At 31.0% G+C, this 19,787-nt stretch overlaps 1 protein-coding gene across 2 annotated transcripts; it reads right to left on the bottom strand.

The window, feature by feature from the left end:
* Positions 1 to 910: 910 nt before the first annotated feature.
* On the bottom strand, positions 911 to 4,602 carry LOC141668101 (reticulon-like protein B11). 2 transcript variants are annotated; one of them, XM_074474794.1, is made up of 5 exons: positions 4,217 to 4,602; positions 2,025 to 2,205; positions 1,594 to 1,735; positions 1,427 to 1,496; positions 911 to 1,333 (listed from the first exon to the last, which is right to left on the bottom strand). In XM_074474794.1, exons 1-5 carry the CDS (start codon positions 4,224 to 4,226, stop codon positions 1,164 to 1,166), a joined length of 573 nt encoding a protein of 190 aa, XP_074330895.1. In that variant the 5' UTR covers positions 4,227 to 4,602; the 3' UTR covers positions 911 to 1,163. The 2 variants fall into 2 exon arrangements, with proteins under 2 accessions (XP_074330895.1, XP_074330894.1); XM_074474793.1 differs by lacking the exon at positions 4,217 to 4,602 and adding an exon at positions 2,842 to 3,040.
* Between the last annotated feature and the right edge of the window lie 15,185 nt (positions 4,603 to 19,787).

The raw sequence follows: 19,787 nt of genomic DNA, 5'->3' as shown, positions 1-19,787 counted from the left end.
AAACCTCTGTTCTAAAAATCATCAATTTTGTCGATTAATCACCCGATTAATCGTTTTAATATGCTCTGCCAATTCAATTTTAAAATCCGATTAATCACTGCAATATTTTTTAAAATTTTATATATTTAATATAATAAATTAATTATTTTTATATTTTATTAAACACATCTGATTAATATTCTAATTAAATTAATCACCAATTATCCTTTTAATCACTGAAATATTACTCTACCAAACAACGCCCATTTCCGATTCGTAGAACAATGCCCGAAACACATAAGAATGTTCTTTCTTGTTGGTTGGGGATGAGTTGCTATCAGAAGTTGGGTAAACCAAGAACTTTGTCACTACCTCAGCTTTTAGCTTATATGAATCTACAGCCACTACGTTCGTGTTAAATGTCAAGTATTAGTTGTGCCAACTTTCTGAATGCATGAATTATTAGTAAAAATGAGTAAACCCTAATTGATTTACTGGGAAATGGTCAATGTTACTTTCTAATTTATATTTTCTCCATAAAATATATTTGACGTACCTTACAACCATTAACTCTTACCTCCTGTACTATTCGTGTTAATAAACTTCAATAAGACATTAACAAGAGAAACCATTTTACATGATGTAATCTATATTTAACTTTCAAAAAATACTTGAACACTGAATCCTTGATTCTTAGACCTTACTCGACAACTTATAACATTTACAACCTATAACTCCCTTGATGAGGATGTCATGAGTGGTGGCACAAGCATTGATAATTACAACAAATGGCAGGTGGGAAAATATCTTCGATATTCAAATACTAGGATTTCTTTATGGTTCACCACTACATTTTTTTAACTGTTAGGTAAAAACTAAATATCAATTATCCAAACCATCAGAAATGTAGCAAAACACCTGACAAAAAAAATGTAGCAAAACAATCAATCTATCTATCTTGCTATAATTTCGAGGTAAACACTTTCACAACCAATTTTTAATAGCTAATTGTCATTTCAGTAGATCCACAGCAGCATGAAAATATTATTACTGGACAATACTCCTCTAGATGCGTTTAAGCCAGAATAGTAATGCAGTAACATAAGCACAGTGATTACCATGATGCCCTTTCGGAATATGTATGTCACTCAAGACCGGGAAGCAAAGAGTATATTACATTTGATCTACTGAGTCTTCTTTTCCTTGCTTTTAGGGAATGGAATCTTGCTCAAAATTAGATCATCTAATTTCCTGTATTGTGCTTGAAAAACACTATGTGCTGTACTCAGCTTATCATCAATTTGATCTTGGCGCTTCTCGTACAACACTGGCACTGATAGACAAAGAAGAATTCCTGAAGCACCACACAGGAAAAAACAAAATAAAGTCAGAAACTGTACGGAAAGTATTGTAGAGTATTTTAGGAGATAACAGGAGAAGGGCTCACCAACATAGATCAGAGTAAGGAAGTCAAAAAGACCACCAATTACAGAAATTACCCACAAGCTAGAGACGACCTGATACACCAATTTACAGCTTGTTGATGAGTTACCAATAAATTAGCACAAACTGAGAAATAAGTATCTTTATGTAGGTTTTAACGAGATTATATACCTTAAGAAGAACTTTCAAGTCTCCTCCAATAGCTATATCACGTGCAATTGACAAAGCACGATTACCCCAATCACACATTACTTCCGCAACCGCTACAAAGGTTTCTTCAGAAACATCCAGATCAGGAAGCGGAGGCAAAGGCCTAAATTCCATGATTAAATTGTTATCAACCAAGCTTTAAAAAATCACAAATAAAATCGAGAACAATCCTTTCCCTTGATTGAGGCATTTAAGCATCAACAAATTAAAGCACACACACATACTGCCAAAAACCTTATAAAAATTTTATGATGATGCGATTAGATCAATAATAAAAACAAAAAAACGGAAAATGAAATCCGACTGATATCAAAATAGTGTCGGTCATTAATACACACCGATTGTACAGGATATGTGGCACGGGAGACATAAATCCTACGGAATTTACTCACCTGTTGAGAATGGATGCAGACTTAGCCCAGAAGAAAAGTATAGTAACAAGAAGCAACAGCACATTGGAGATAAATTGTAAGAGATTATATCCCGCTATCTTAAAAAGTATCCAAAAAACGGTGGAAGACACAAGCACAATAAGCGATCCAATCCAGTTCTTCCACAACAACACATCGGCAACTGCAACCGATCTTAACATTATCAGTCAAAACATCACCAATACAAAAAAAGAACGAACCACTAGAATAGAACAATGCTCTCCAATCAAATTCTAATAAACAGACATAGAAAACAGTAACCGATCTCATACAAAACCGAATGAGCATATGATCGAAAAACATAAAGCAAGCTATTAACATTCATCTTTACATTCCACAGCAGATGTATACAAAGACAGCGAATACCTAAAATTACACATCAACAACCACAAAAACACTGGAAATGCAAATTATAAGAATCGAAAACATAAACAAATTAAGAGTGATCGAATGCTTGAAAAGCGAGAAACAGAACAAAAGGATTCGATATCAGGGAGGCACTAAAATATATGAATCAGAATTGAGTAAAATGCATCCAAGCACAATTATGACATATACAATACACATAAAAAAGAAAATTTATTACCTAACCGATTCAATAAATTGATGAGATGTACAATGTAGGAAAATGATGCAGAGAGAGATGGAGAGAGAGAGAGAGAGCGAGGGAGGGAGGGAGGGAGAGAGAGCGAGGGAGGGAGGGAGGGAGGGAGGGAGAGAGCGAGTGAGAGAGAGAGAGAGAGAGAGAGAGAGAGAGAGCGAGTGAGAGAGAGAGAACCTGCGTCGCCACCAAGAGCAAGATGAATAGAAGATCGAGGAGAATCTCCCATGGCGTAAGGAACTTTAGGGTTTAATTTTGTCTTCTGGATTAAAATTAGATTCAATCAAACAAAAACACACACACAACACACACAGATTGCGAGGAGAGGCTTTTCCTTTTTTTATGAAAGAGGGAATCAAATCAGGCAACGTGCTCCTTGAAAAACAACTTCCGTAATTTAATTTAAAGAGGGAATTAAATTAATTATAGATTTAATTTAATTTTGGCTTCATAAGATTTTTTGATAATTATTGAATGTTATTGTTATGAAAAGATTTTTTCGTTTTCTACAACTGCTGTTCTTTAAATTTTTTCGAAAAATATCATTTAGAGGATCAAAAAACTTAAATTAAATATTTTAATTTTCTAAAATAACCTTGAGAATTTTAATCAATTTAACGAAAATGGTGCAATTTGTCGCGCCGAAAATAGTAAGAGAATGCAAAGTGCTGTTAAATAAATTATAGGTAAAAAAATGTATTTGGGCCAAAACACATGAATACATTTTACAAATAACTCTTTTTTTAATGGCAAGTATTGAAATATAATTTTTACCCAAACCATTATGACTAAACAAAATACTATTGGTTCATAAAATTATTTAATGAATAGTAAATAATAGTATTTCAGTCTCTCCCTCTGAGAGTTTGATTTTTGTTTTGGTTTGTCAGCCATATTTTATGTCCGAAATTACGTATCTGCGGGATTTTTATGATATTGATTCAACAACAAGGTTGTTATGGTCGATTACTCAAAACAACAGTCAGAGAATTTTAATGTGTACATATCTCTTCAAAAAATCGCTTTGTTCTCTATCTAAGGAGAAAGGATTCAACAATGATATAATTATATGTTTGTTCAATTTTGATAATATATGTAGATGCCGCATGACTTTTCGTTATTAAATCATTTTCTTTTTTAAAACAAACAATATTGCAGGCTTTTTTTTTTAAAAAAAAAGTGGTCAAACTTTTATATTTCCAAAAAGGTTTCCGATTTTTGTTTCTGTTTTTTCGAAAAATGGCTCCTAACGACTTAAAAACATCTTTTTCAAAAATTGGCTCTTAACGACTAATAAAGCATATCAACTACATTGTAATTTTACCCGGTACCATATACATATTTATAGCTCAATTTTTCAAGTATCGCTCAATTAGTCATGGTATTTAATACTACTTCCCGAAACATCCATGTTCAGATAGAGAAATACACAACTTAATTATAATTCGACCCGATTAACAACATACAACTTCTTTAACCTTCAATTTGTTATCAACCAACAATGAATCAAAAAGAAAATAAAAGGAAACAGATCAAGGAGCCGGAAGAGAACCTGGAATCATTGTTGATTTTCACTGGAATCATCACCTAGTTCCCCCAAATCAAAATAATCGGACCCTAATAACCCGACCCAAACCTACAAACACCTCAATTGCTACCCTAAACCACCGGCTGCGGATCGAGAGTATATGAGCAGACCTGAACGATGTTGTAGCTCCCGGAAGTCATTGCCTCATCTTTGTTCTTCGCCGCTGCATCGAAGTTACCGCTACCACAGACCCCAACGTTCATGTTTGGTGTTGCCTCTTCCCTGAACTTCTTTAGCAATGCTCATTTGTTGCAGTATTGCTGTTGTTATTATATATAAACTCATAAATAAAATATATAAATATTTTTCACTTCAATTCCTCATCATTTACTCATTCCAGTTCTATTTGTATAAAAATTCAATTATCATGTCGATTTATATTAATATAATACCAATTCATGTTGACATAATATTTCAGCTCTCGGGTTATCAAGTAACTTGTACACTTCTATTTTTAAACGATTACTCGTCGGATGTTCAACCATTCTTAAAGTATAATTTTGGTTTGATATCTAAGTTTCACATTCACAATTCGCAAGTATACCAAATTGTCTCCAACCTAATATTTCAAGATCTATGTCCTTCTCATAATACAATTTCATACATTCTAAAGTAAAGATTTTGAAGTCACACGATAAATTTTAAATATCGAGAATGTTAAAATAGTAGTCTCTAATATCTAGAGAAGTCATAGTACGTAACATTATAAGAAATACTACAAAGAAATTATTACTATATGTACGACTATATTACCCAGCCGTGGTAAACTCCATTTTGTATCATAATTTACCTCTGTTGATTTCATATGAACCGTCCCTTTCTGTATTTCTAGATTAACATAACCAACTTATTTATAATCGACCTAATTACCATTCAATAAAACAGATCGAAATAATTTTATCTTTATTCAACTTATATGCAAATTTCTACTATTTCCCTGAACAATCATAGTTGTTTCAACTTCATATACAACATATATACCCTTCTGAGAAATTTATTATAATTCAAAGATCTTAACCTATTATTATCCATTCAGACTACATGCAAAAATAACCATTTTAATCATGTATCCTCTTCCATTCGAAATTTATAACACGATTATTACCGATCTCATTTCTAGATTAGCTTACCTATTCAATATCCTCGATGTCATATGGTTTATATTTAAATATCTTGCAAAACTTTTAGTAGTTAAAATAATATATTTCAATAAACTAAGTTCTCTAAGAAAAATTCATATGCGTCAGAGAACAAGCAAAAGCTTATCGATGAAGAGGGTTCAAAAACAAAGTTTAACAAAGTCGATGTTGATAGAACTCTATCATTATTCATTCACACCACTTTTGTAAGTCTTAAGTTACCCATTTTATTAAAAAAATCATTCGATAAACACCACATATAAAAATCACACTTCAATATCTTATTCTAATCACAACTCATATATTTTCATTATGATATAAATATATCATTCAACACATTAAGGATCCAATACACCAATTTGATATGAATTCTTCGAAGTAAGAAATAAAATAGATTTGAAAGGACATAACTCAACAGTAGAGTTACAAACTTTACTTTCATATTTAGGTGTATTATGTTATGTAAGTAAATTTTTCAAATATGTGATGCATCTAAACTTGTCTTTGGCTAGTTGCCCCTTCTTTATCTCCTTTATGCAATATGATCATGATTATGCATATCTATTTTTTAGGTTCTTATTAATATTCATGGATGTATTATCCAACTTTATGTATAACGTGACATCTTGTACCTAAAATTATAAAACAAGTAGGATACTCCCATTTTAGTGAAGTATCATAAAAAAGAGTATCATCAAAAATTTGAAAATAAATGTTCCACGCTTTAGTTAAGGTTTAAGCTCTAAGATTTAGAGTTTAAGAGTAAGTCTAACAATGTCCTAATACACGTCTTATAAATATAATAAAAGATAATTTCCTAGAGATTTAAAACATGAATTTTGTGTATTAACTCCAACAACATGTCTTTTAATTGAATATATTATTAAAATTATAATATATCAGAATTATAATTGGAGGGAATGAAAAAAATGAGAGAAAAGAGACAATAGAAATGAGATAGGGAATGCCTAGTCTTTTTAATGTTATAGTATTTTAAGGTACCACTAATACATTGTTGGAGTACTGATTCATAACAAATGCCTGAAATTTTAGTTAGGACATGATTTTAAAACATTGTTGGACTTGCTCTAAAAACCCTGAACCTTAAATCAAAGTTATTCTTTTTAATTATTTCTAAAATCTAAATAAGGAATTATTAAACCTCAAACTATTAAAAATTGTAAAATATGATACATGTGTAAATTTCAAAATTATTAAATAAAATATTTAATAATTCTAGAAAATAAAAGAATTTCCTGATGCACACAAAAGGAGTATCATGCCCGATATTTCACCGACAAAGTAGTATCACCCAGAAGGAAATGGAGTATGGTGGGTATTTAAGACATCAGCAGCGTGGTCCCATTTCATGCATTCGGCCGCGCGAAATGGTATCAGAATGAAAAAGTGAGGGCCAGTTGTCGTTGGAGTGAAATGAAGAAAATGGGCAGTTCCTCTCCCGCGGTCCCGTCCCACTTTTATTATTTTTATTATTTAAATGTCAAAGCATGCGCATTATGTCACCTTTTGGGTATATATTTTTCATATTTGTAACGTAAACTTCTTATAGCGGTAAGATTTTTTTTCTGTAAATACTCAATTCTCTCCTCTTCTTATTCACAATTTTTATTTTCACAAAAAAATCCTACAAAAATATGAATCCAATTAATCTCCTATCTTCAATTCGTCAAAATTCAATCCTCAAAATCCAATACCCCTAATTTTCATATCCATATCCCTATTTTTCAAACCCACAAAATTTATATTAATTCTCAAAATCTAAATTCTCAATACTAATTTTCAAATTCTAAGAACTCTCAATTTCCAATTTCATATCCACAAAATTCTCCATACCAGTTTCCTTTCCTCCATTTTCAAATCCATAATTTGAAACCCAACATCATATTGTAACATTTAAATTTAATATTTTCTTGTATGAAGTTTTCAATATAATGTTTTAAATACATTTTAATTATGAGTCTTTTTTATTTTAGTGATATTTTTAAAATTTAAATCAATTTAATTTAATTTTTATTATTTTGTTTTTATTTTTGAAATTAAAATTTAAAAGTAACATCAATTTATTAGCATACAAGATAAGCAACGTAAATTTTTGTTACTGTATTGTACATAAATTAAGTTCAGTATAGTAAATATAATAAAACCTATGAAAAATATTACATTGAGAAGAGGAAAACGGGTCGCATGTTGGAGTCATTTGGCCACTTTTCCTCATGGAATACTTTTATGAAGCGTTTGGTTAAGAGTAATTAACGACGAGAAATGTAATTTATTAAATTCAGGGGGTGTTTGGTTCGTGTCAGGGAAACGAAATGAAATACAGAAAGGGAAAGGAGAAGAAAGAAAATGAATGATCCTGAATCGTGTTACTTGTTTGGTTCAAATCCAAAAATGGAATGAAAAATTACTGAATTATATTGATATTTGATATTTCTAATATCATGTAATGTAAAAAGAGTCAATGTATTTTATATTTATAACAACATAATTGATTTACATTAAAAATAAATTAATATAATTAATTAATAATATCTTTATTTTTTTAAAAAAATAACATATAAATTAAATATCAAAATTGTTTTAAATTTATAAAAACTAAATAAAAAATTATTTTTTATTTTTGAAAAATAATTTACGTATGAAACTACTTTTTGGATTGCAAGATAAAAAATATAAATAAAATGAAAAAAAATGAAAAGGGAAAGCAAATAGTTAGGGGGAGGTAGGGAATGTGGATTGAGAGATTTGGGGTAAATCTAAAATATTTTATTTAGTTTATTTAGTAAAAAATGTCATTCCCTATCCTTTTTTTAGTTTTAGGTATATCCCAAATCCTTCGATATCCATTCCTCCCTATTCCTAGGTATTTGCTTTCCCTTTTCAACTTTTTTTCGTTTTAGTTATAATCTATTATATATATAATACTGCAACATCAAGTTTTGGGGAAACATTTTATTCATGTGAAATTACTATTATACCCCAGTTTATTTTTAAGTTATATAAAAATAATGTTGTGAAAGAGTTTTGAACCCAAGACCTCTACCATGAAATTAGAGGCCTTAACCAATTGAGCTAAAGACTCAATTGATAAAATAGAGAAAACAACTATTTATAATCATGTGTAACTGGGCTTATATTTAATCTAATATTTATTTAGTATTGAAAGATGCAATGCTTTTGGATTAATGTGATTAACTTTTGTTGATATACTAACTTTAAATCTGTAAGTTATAGCGGGATTATTAATATTATTTGTTGTGATCGGCCTATATACAATTTAATATTAAATATAATAGTCATATAAAATAAAATAATTCGAGATATGGGTAACTAGCTCATTTTGATATACAAATTTTATACCCATGGGTTACAGCAGAATTATTATTATATTTTAGTAAAAAAATTTGTTGTGCTCAACCTATATTTAACTTAATATTTATAACTTTATACATGTAAGTTATAGAGGGATTATTAATATTATTTGTTGTGTTCGGCCTATATATAATTTAATATTAAATATAATAGTCATATAAAACAAAATAATTCGAGATATGGGTAACTATCTCATTTTGATATACAAATTTTATACCCGTGTGCTACAGGAATTATTATTATATTTTAGTAAAAAAAATTGTTGTGCTCAGCCTATATTTAACTTAATATTTATTTTTAAATTAATATAAGATAAATGATTAAAGATTTGGGTGATTAACTCACGTTCATATATCAACTTTATACCTGTGTGTTACAACGAGATTACTACTAACAACATTACCTAGATGCTCACTTTTTTATTTTTTAATAACATTAATTATTGAGCTAGATGATAATTTACTTTTATTTCGAAATTACAATTTCTACGCCCGAATTCAGATAATTATTTAGAATTATTGTTGTCATTGGGAATTAAACCCAATATATATACGTTTAAATTACTAATATCAACCAACTTAGTTATAGGTTCACTTATTTACTTTTTAATAACATTAACTATAAAATTAGATGACTATTTATTTATATTGGGTGTCTCAACTTATATTAAATTTACCATTTATTTTAGTACTTATATAAAATTAAATAATTCGAGACTTGGCTAATTAACTGGTTTCGATACACTAAGTTTAATTAAAATTTATATTTGATCAATTTTTGGTCATTAAAACTAACGTATAATTTATAATAGCCTATAACCCGTGCGATGCACGGACTGATTATAATATTTATAATTTTATTATTTTGTTATTTCATAAAACTAAATTATAAAAATAATGGTTATATATTATTGAAATTAATAAAGTTAAAATATTTACGTATTATTTTATATGTATGATATATTATTGAAGGATTCAAAATTCCAATAGTTAAAATTTTAAAAAGTCATTTCTTCTTCTGCAACCTATATTGCGGGTGTAGGGCCTATACGAAAGTGGAGTCTTTAATATAAGTGTATATGGATGATTTACTATTATTTTTTTAATATTTTCTTGATTTAATAAATATTTTATTATATTATAATTTGAATTAATAAAATTAATTTTGGAAGTGTTTGATTTTCTATTAAAAAAGAAGTTGAGTGCTCTTAGATATCAATCTGGATTATAATTCATAGAGTTTGTAGCTATATTAGATACATGATTTATTTATTTTAATTAAACAATATTTGTTTAAACTTTTTTTGGAAGGTGTTAACATATTTTTTAGGAACCTGTTAACCAACCGACCAAACGAAACCATGTTTCGCTTATAATATTATAGTATAGATTTAATAAATATTTTATTATATTATAATTTGAATTAATATAATTAATTTTGGAAGTGTTTGATTTCCTATTAAGAAAGAAGTTGAGTGCTCTTAGATATCAAGCTGGATTATAATTCATAGAGTTTGTAGTTATATTAGATACATGATTTATTTATTTTAATTAAATAATATTTGTTTAAACCTTTTTTGAAAGGTGTTAACATATTTTTTAGGAAGGTGTTAACTAACTGACCAAACAAAACCATGTTTCGCTTATAATAGTATAGTATAGATATGTATTATATTATAACCAAATAGTTATGTTTATCCCGACGGGAGAAAAAAATTCATGGGTTGGGCGATATAAAACCAACTCAGTTCTCTTTTAGTCATCTACAAGAGGAGATCATAAAAAAATAGATTTAAAATTAAAAAAATTGAAGGAGATTATTTTTTATGTCAAAACGTATGTAAATTTAATCACAATCTTATAATAAGAGCTAATGATCTTTTTCTATCAACCGGTAATTTTTGCAAAAATGTGAACATTAAATAATATTTATGAATATATAATCCTGGAATCACTTATACTCATAATCATATTATATGTGTTGTAATCTGTAGAGTATGCCCATGAATTGAACGGGGGAATCAGTCATTATTGCTGATAGTGTAATATGACGGAAACATAAAAAAATAGTGAATCTCTTGAAATGACAACATGATTATAATTATTTTTGTAATTTACATAAAAGTCTATTATCAACTTTTTTTTTCATATTTATATAAAATAAAATGATTCAAGATTTGGATAATTAGCACATTTCAATATACTTACTTCATGTACGCCAATATGATTATAATTATTTTTTTAATTTACATAGAATGTTAAAATCAAATTTAGAATCAGACATGCATACATTAAATATATAAGTTTTTGATAATAATAATAAGTAATAATTTATTAATCATGGAGACTTGAGTGATTAACTCATTTCGATATACTAACTTTATACTCGTGCACAACAATATGATTATGATCATTTTTTTAATTTATATAGAATTTTATTAACAAATTTAATTATAGACATTCATACATTAAATAATACTTTTTCGATAATATAGTACTGGTGAACTATACTTTATTAATCATGTTATTTTATGTTTCAACCTTCGTAGTTTAATAGCCTCCATAGAAATAAATCACTGACTTAATAGTAAAGCAGTATTTTCATTTATAATGCTACACTCTAAAATCTACATTAGCGATATAATATAACACTACAAAGAAAATAGGATGTAACAACGATTTATGCCAGTTATCTGAGACCCTCAAATACAATTGAGTATCGAGATGCTGTCTGAGACCTATATCAAACAACGGTACGTAATTGTTATCTGAGATTCAGTAAGACCCCAACAATGTCTTTAAAAAGCATTGTAAGAAGGTTGGATGTAATAATAGTTTAGCACTACTGATCATTGTAAATCATCTAATTAATTAAGTATTTTTTAGGTGATTATCAATATGTAATCTTCGTTACTACAATGTTTTCAAACTACAACCGGCTTTGTGTGTCTTCCACAGAAACAACACTAAGTTCTTTGAGGAATATAATAAGAATGTTGATCATCAAACAACACTCCAATACTACTGACTATTGAAATACATCTACTTACTCAACTCATTATTAGATGATTAACAATAGATTATCTACCTTAACACAACGGTTTCAGGCTATACCAATCGTTGTATATCGTTCACTAAGACAACGTCATGTTCTTTGAGAAACGTTGTAAGAAGGTCGATCAAATAACACTCCACTATTACTGATTATTGTAAAAGATCTACTTAGTCAGCTTATTGTCAGGTGATTAGCTTATAAATTTAAGTATATTCATCTCCGCATTAATCGTTCTAACTTGAACCACAAAGTATCGTATTAGTAACACACAAATATCGTAAATGAGTACAGGAAAATCACCAATAATTTTTGTCAAAATAGAGCTAGCCCGTGCCTTGCACGGGTAATAGAGCTAGTTAAATTCTTACAACCCAAAAAATAGATTAATATCGTTATGATTAAAAAACTAGGGTGTATTTAATGCCAGGGTTCGTGAGCTTCAAGAATCTATTTGACTGCTCTCGTGCTTCGTGACTCAATCTGCATTCACAAGATGACTACGTACCCTACTGTGTGCTAAGGATCAAGTCAAAAAATATAGTTCTGATTTGTGGGGTGAGGCCCCTTATATAGGCATAGGATGCCTTGAATTTGATTAGGGTTAGGAGACTTGGTGGGCAAGTCTCAGGTTTAGAATCGACTTTGGAATCCTAGAATGTGGGGATTTGCTTCCTTATATGACCGTGTGGCTTGAGGACTACTCTTTTGAGAGTTTAATTCTGATTTGAACTTGTTTTCTCAATCACAATTTGGGCTGATACTAGGCCTAAAATTTTTATTAATAAATCCTTGGTTTGCGGGCCCTTTGAGCCCAATTAATGACATACTAATTGTTGGGCCTTAATAATCGAGCTTCGTCTTTGGACCTAATCAGACATAATTAGTGCGCTTATTTATTATGCAGTTAGGATTATTTTTATCCCCTATCATTTTCCCCCAACTTCTAGGAAAACATATAAGATTTCTCAGAAGTTAAGTTATCATTCTGCCCTTGCAAGATATCATTTTTATCATAAAGTGTGGAGCAACCTACACATTTATAATGATTAACCATTCTCGAAGCTTCAAGCTGTTTTCTGAAAATTTTCTATACTCATTTTCCTTACATACTTCCTCTGCTAGGATAGGCCTTGATTCGGTTAATGCACCCTGTTACTCCCAAACAATTTAACAAAGAATTACAGAAGGGGGAGTTGAATTTAATTATGGTTTCTTTTTTATTTTAAGAACTGTTATATCTCAAATATATATAACTGTGTTTGATTAAGCTAAAGTGCGGAATGAAAATATTGAAGTAATCAAACAAAAAGTAATCAAATACAAGTATTTAAAAACTTTCTGGTGGATTGAACTTTTCCACCAGAGTTATATATAAGATCGAGAACTCTGTGATACAAAGATTATACACAGCTGCTTACATGTAGAATTACAAAGAACTGAGAAATTCTTCACAGATGCAGCTTTATCTATTTCTCTAGTTGATTGCTTACTTACTTAATTGATTATTCTAATTGTTACCCTTGATTTATATATCACCAAGTTACATGATAAAAAGACAAACTAATAAGACAAAAGTGTCTTAGTCTAATTACATGCTTCTTCATTTCTCTATCCAGCATCTTTGAATAACTTCAAGTTAGCATGGAAATGGAAATGCTTCTTTTATCTCTAAAACCTATAAATAGGCTGCCACATTATATTTGCATACAATCAACGTATGTGATTGTCAAGTCACTATCAACTGCAATTTGAATTTGAGCATCCGTTAATACTTCATTTGATCATCCGTTAAAACTGTGTTGAATCATCCGTCGAAGCTTCATCAGATCATCCGTTGAATGTGACTTGGGTCATCCGTCGAAACTTTGTAGAATCATCCGTTGAAAGTCTTCCATAACAGTTAACTCCATTTCACTTATGCAAAATTACAAGGCATCTAATATTTACAATTAGCCATCCTACTTTGCACATCAATCTAATAGTCAACATGACTTTGAATATCTTACAACTTCTAGATCTCTAAGGTATTGTAGTATGTGTTGTAAAAGACATGCCTGTACTTTAACAAGACTAAGACATTTTGTCAACCCTAAGTAAGTTGTATTGTTATCTAAATTTGTATTTTGTACTTGTAACATTTAAAGTCTGTAAAAATGTCAAAGGAGCAGACTGGAGCCTTTTTCTATAAACAGTGTCAAGCCTAAGAATTCTATCTGGAAGAAGATCAAGACGATCATGCCTCGGAAGAATTGTGAAGAAGCTTGGAGTTGAATAAATCTATTTTAGGAAGAATACTCTAAGTCAAGATCTCTACAAGTCACATATTTAATGTTATAGAGAAGTCATTCGAGAACTCCAGAATGACTTATCGAGAAGTGAGGAAAGCTACTAGAGAACTCAGAAAGATATCGACAAGCCAAATTAAAGACATGAAGGCTGGAGATATCGACAAGTCATTTTTTCACTAGAGAACTCAGAGTTATCGACAAGTCTACATTCATTAGAGAACTCTGAGTTATCGATAAGTCAAGTTCCACTAGAGAACTCAGAGATATCGATAAGTCAAAATTCACTAGAGAACTCAGAGATATCGACAAGTTAAAATTCTCTAGAGGACTCTGAGATATCGACAAGTTAAATTTGACTAGAGAACTCTGAGATATCGACAAGTCAAGAAGCTACTAGAGAACTAAGAGTTATCGATAAGTCAAAGTGAAGATGTGAAGACTAGAGATCTCGACAAGCCCAAAATTCTCTTACAGAGAACTGAAGACCTCTACAAGACAAACTAAATATAGAGTACTAGAGATCTCGATAAGACAATATACTTATCGAGATGTCAAGTGTGCTATAGACCTAAACTGGAGATCTCGAGGTACAATCTCAAAGTACAAATTTGCAGATTAGTTCAATATCCAAGATAAACAATCAACAAATAATCCAAACAGCTGGATTGACAAGTCTACAAAAAGCAGCTTGAAGAATGTGCAAGATCAATGGTAAAGATTAACTGACAGAGGAAGATCAAAGTGAACACGGGATGCTGAAGATATGCTAAGCCAGAAATGGAAGATCTACTTTTCTATAAATAGAAATGACAAGTGACAGTTTAGAAAAGCTAATAGCATGTCTTATTACACACTGTGTACACCAGCAGTTAACTAAGTTATAAAGTTAACACTGGTCCTTAGTTAGTTGTAATAATTTAGATCAAATTTCTTGTAACATTCTCAAGGAGAAGCTAAACACTTTATCAAACAAAGAGCCTAGAAATTTTGTAGCAAAATAGTCTTAATTTTAATATAAAATCAAGTGAGTTTTGAAGATCTGTGTTCTTTATTTTCTGCAAGCTTAAATTCTGCATGAACACATTTCATTACAAGATTTAGTTTACTTTGTTCAACCATAAATATTCAAGAAAATCACAAAAACAGTAAAACACATTCACCCCCCCGTGTGTTATTCATTTCCTAAAAAGTGGTGTGGTATCAGAGCAAAATCTAAAAGTAAACAGTTTCAAGATCATGGAAAAATGAATACACGGAAACTCAGTAGCATCAAAATTCCTACCTTTGACAAAGCTAACTACACTCTTTGGAAAAAGAAAATGATGTTGTTTATCAAGATGACCAATCCACTCTACATATAGATCCTCAAGAATGGACCCTTCATTCCTATGGTTAGAGTTGAGGAATCTACAGATGGAGACATGGTTATCCCAGCTCATTATGTTCCAAAAGATCCTGCCGAGTATTCTGACCCCGGAAAGGAGAAAGTTTCCCTGGATAGCAGCTTGTAATTGATATTGATTGAGTCACTTGACAATGTGATGTACAACAACATTGTCAACTGTGACACTGCCAAGCAAATATGGGAAAAGATTGAGATACTCTGTGAGGGAACTGAGGAAGTTAGATCAAATCAAAGAAGGATACTGATTTCACAGTATGAGGGTTTCATGGCTAAGCCAAAGGAAAACATTACTGATGTGTTTGAAAGATTCAATAAGCTGATAAATGACTTGCAACTTCATGACACATATTATGAAGCGAAGTGAATCTAAAGTTCTTGCTTACTCTCCCTGATCATTTGAAACAGAAAATCTCAGCAATCAGGGAAGGGAGAGACTTTAGCAGAATAACTCTGGAAATTCTATATGGAATTCTTAAAACATATGAACTAGAGATGATTCAAAGGCAATCGTTGAGATCTGATCATGGACATGTTGTGCATGGCTCAAATGCTTTAATTGTAAATGAAAGCCAAACATCATATAATGAACCAAGATCTCAAACTCTAGTTGCCTCAACAAGTGGGTAGAGAATAAATGATTCACAGGAGCAAGTCATTCTGGAATTGGAAAATGATGAGTTATATAGTCTTGAAGAATTGGATGAGCTAGATCAGTCAATGGCCTATTTGGCTAGAAAATTCTCTAACATTAGAGTAAAGAAGCCAAGGTACCTCAAGAGTTAAGGACAGTCTTTCAACAAAGACGGCAGCTGGAAAGAAAAAGGGAAGTACAATTCTGATCGCAAGAATGGTTACAAAAATGGATCTGTTGACAAATCTAATATAAGGTGCTTCAATTATAATGAACTAGGCCACTTTTCTACAGAATGCAAGAAACCCAAGAAGGAAAAGAAAGACAAAGCTTATCTTAAACTAGAAGCAAAGTATGAAGCTCTTCTGAAAAGCAGCAAAGCAAAGCTTACATTGCAGAGGGAAAGAGTTGGGATGATTCAGATAATGATGAAGATGAGGGAGTTGGAAACTATGCTCTAATGGCTTTGGAGCAAGGTGAATCATCCTCATCAAAAGCACAGACACCAACTCTTACCACTTTTGATTTAAATATGAATCAATATAAGAAAACTGTTGAAAAGATGAGCACGGAAATGTTTCACATTTACACAAGCATGGTTACTGCTAATGAAGAAGTTAGCAGATTAACAAAGATAAATGAGAAGCTTGAAAGTGAGAAGCAAGAAACTGAATTGTTGTTGGTGGAGCTTGAAGCTTTAAAACAAGAAAATGCTTATCTAAAGAATAAGCTCAAGTGTGCAAATGAAATTGAAGCAGTGCTAAGGGAGAAGCTGGAAAAGAATGAAGTGAAGATGAAATCTTTCTGAAATGCATCTGAACTGGTCGGACAGTATCATGAGAAGAATAATCCATGTGCAAACATTTCTATTGGCCTTGACTATGATGCAATGAATGACAAAAAGAAGACTGTAGGTGACAAAGGGAAAATAAAGAGAACTGAGAATGCTCCAACCTTTTTGAAAGAGGTTAATGCACCTATATTCAAAGCATGTGAAGTCAACTTCAGTGAAGAAGAATTGATTATCAAGCAAAAAATTGCTGATGAATATAAAGAGAAGAAAAATGAAGAATCAGTTCAGTCTTCCAATACTGAAGAGAAGCTTATGAACAAACAAAGTCCCGAGACTCCTGTTCAAGAAACCAAAGCTGAAGATGCAAGAAAGAAAAAGAAAAATAGAAATGGGAAAATAGGGATAAACAAAAGCAATAATTTCGCTTATGTTGCAAATGCTCCTAGAAAGAAGTGTGAAAAATGTGGCTCTGCAAATCATCTAACTCACCTTTGTAAAAAGGTTGTTAGCAAGGCAGCTGAAGGAACTTGCAAATACAATGAAGCAGATTCAAATGATCCCTATTCATTATGTGACAATTTTGACTGCATTCCTTGTAACTTGAAAGTAATGAAGAGTTACCACAAACTGAGAGTAGACCTTAAAGAAACAAGAAATGAGTCCACAACAGAAGGAAAACATGCACAACAGTCACTAAATTCTATTTTTTCTAAAACAATTCATTCTACTTCTGCTGAACAAGTTACCAAGAAGAAACTACCCAATACTGCTTGGGTTTTGAAACACACTTAAGACTCATTGTGTGCAGGGCATAGTGTAGAGAGTCATCTGGATCATAGACAGTGGATGTTCCAGGAATATGACAGGTGGTAAAGCCCTGCTATCACAATTTAAGGGAGAGGCTGGCCCTTTGGTGACCTTTCGAGACAATATCAAAGGATTCACAATGGGATATGGCAAGATTGTTTCTGAAAATGTTGTCTTTGATAATGTAACACTGGTAGCCGGTCTTGAAGTGAATCTTCTCAGGGTTAGCAAATTTGCAGACAAAGGCCTTGAGTCTTATTCAACAAAGAAGAATGCACTGTTATCAGCAAGAAAACTGGTGAAGTTGCTCTAAAAGGAGCAAGGAAAGGAAGCTTGTTTGTTGCAGATTTTTACTCAACAAATAAGGATGGTGTTTGTTGTTTCTACATCAAGGCATCAGAAGAAGTAAACAAGGTCTGGCATAAAAATCTGTCTCACTTGAATTTCAACAAAATTAACACCTTGTCAAAAAGAAGTTGGTAAGAGACATGCCTAAGCTGGAGTTTGCTCAAGTTGAAGTTTGTGAAGTCTGTCAGAATAGAAAAATGAAGAAACTACTCAACAAGGAAATCATGAAAATGGAAGCTCATCTCATACACCTGAATTTAATTGCACAAACTCAGGGGGAGAAAGAGGATTTTCAGAAACTTAAAGGAAACTCCAAACTTGGGATTATGGTATCTTAAGGGAACTGGTTTTGAAGCTGTTGGTTACACAGATGTAGTTTTTGCTGGATGCAGGGTTGACAGAAAGAGTACCAGTAGAAGCTGTCAATTTCTTGGACAAAGACTTGTATCTTGGTATAGCAAGAAATAACAATCTGTATGAACTTCTATAGCTGAAGCTGAATACATAGCTGCAGGAAGTTGTTGTGCTCAAGTGCTTTGCATTAGAAATCAGCTAATGGATTATGGCCTAGTGTTACACAAAATTCCTGTTATGTGTGATAATACCAGTGCTCTATCTATAGTAGCTAATCCATTTAATCATTCTAGGACAAAACACATTGATGTAAGGTATCATTTTATCAGAGAACATGCTACAAATGGTACCATTGAGCTCATTTTTGAACCAAAAGAAAAACAATTAGATGACATTTTTACTAAACCTTTGGATGAAGCAACTTTCACTAGACTTTTAGGTGAAATTGGAATACTTAACTCTTCATCCTAAGACAAGAATTCAGCTAATGTTTTGCAGCAGATTAATCTCCAGTAAATCAAAATTAATTTGATTAAATTGGAAATTAACTGAAATATGAATTATGAATATTTCAGAAATCTCTGCATATTTGTTTTTCAAATTCAAATTTAACTTGGAATTTTTCAAATTCTAAGTAAACTGCTCAGTTGTTAATTTACATTCTCAATATGTAAAATCAACACAAGGCAGAATTACAAAAACCAAAAGTATATAGAGAACTGAGTTCTCGATAAGTAAAAATTGACTTCTCGACAAGTCATTTTAGGACTTCTCGAGTGAGTCCTCGATAAGTCAATTTACTGACTTCTCGATAAGCTTAAAAATTGACTTATCGATAAGTCCTCCTAGAGTTCTCTAGTAGTGTTTATTTACAGAGTTCTCTACAAGTACAATTTTTGACTTATCAATGACTCAGAACTGAGATAATTTAAATTAATAAATTATTTTGGTAAAATACTTTTGGAAAATTTATTCTAATTTTATTTTGAATTTATTCAAATAAAAGTTAGAATTAGTTTAGTCCACTTTTTGGACAAACTGGGTATTTATTTGACATCTCGATAAGTCAATTTTGAGTTCTCTAAAAGAGTAATTTAAAACGACTTCTCGATATGTACTTATCTTCTTAAAATGACTTCTCGATAGACAAACTCTAAATGTCTATTTTTGAGTTCTCGACAAGTCATCTACTTTTACTATAAATACCCAGACTTCTCGATACACACACCCACTTACAACTTTCGAGATCTAAAGTGACCTAGCTTTCAATCCAAAACCGATTTCTCTCTCGTTTTCCATCCTTTCTCAGAAATTTTTCTTACC

This window comes from Apium graveolens, chromosome 6 (genome assembly GCF_009905375.1).
Source record: "Apium graveolens cultivar Ventura chromosome 6, ASM990537v1, whole genome shotgun sequence".
NCBI lineage: Eukaryota > Viridiplantae > Streptophyta > Magnoliopsida > Apiales > Apiaceae > Apium > Apium graveolens.
Note: the sequence above shows the minus strand (reverse complement) of the source record. Positions and strands in the feature narration are given on the sequence as shown.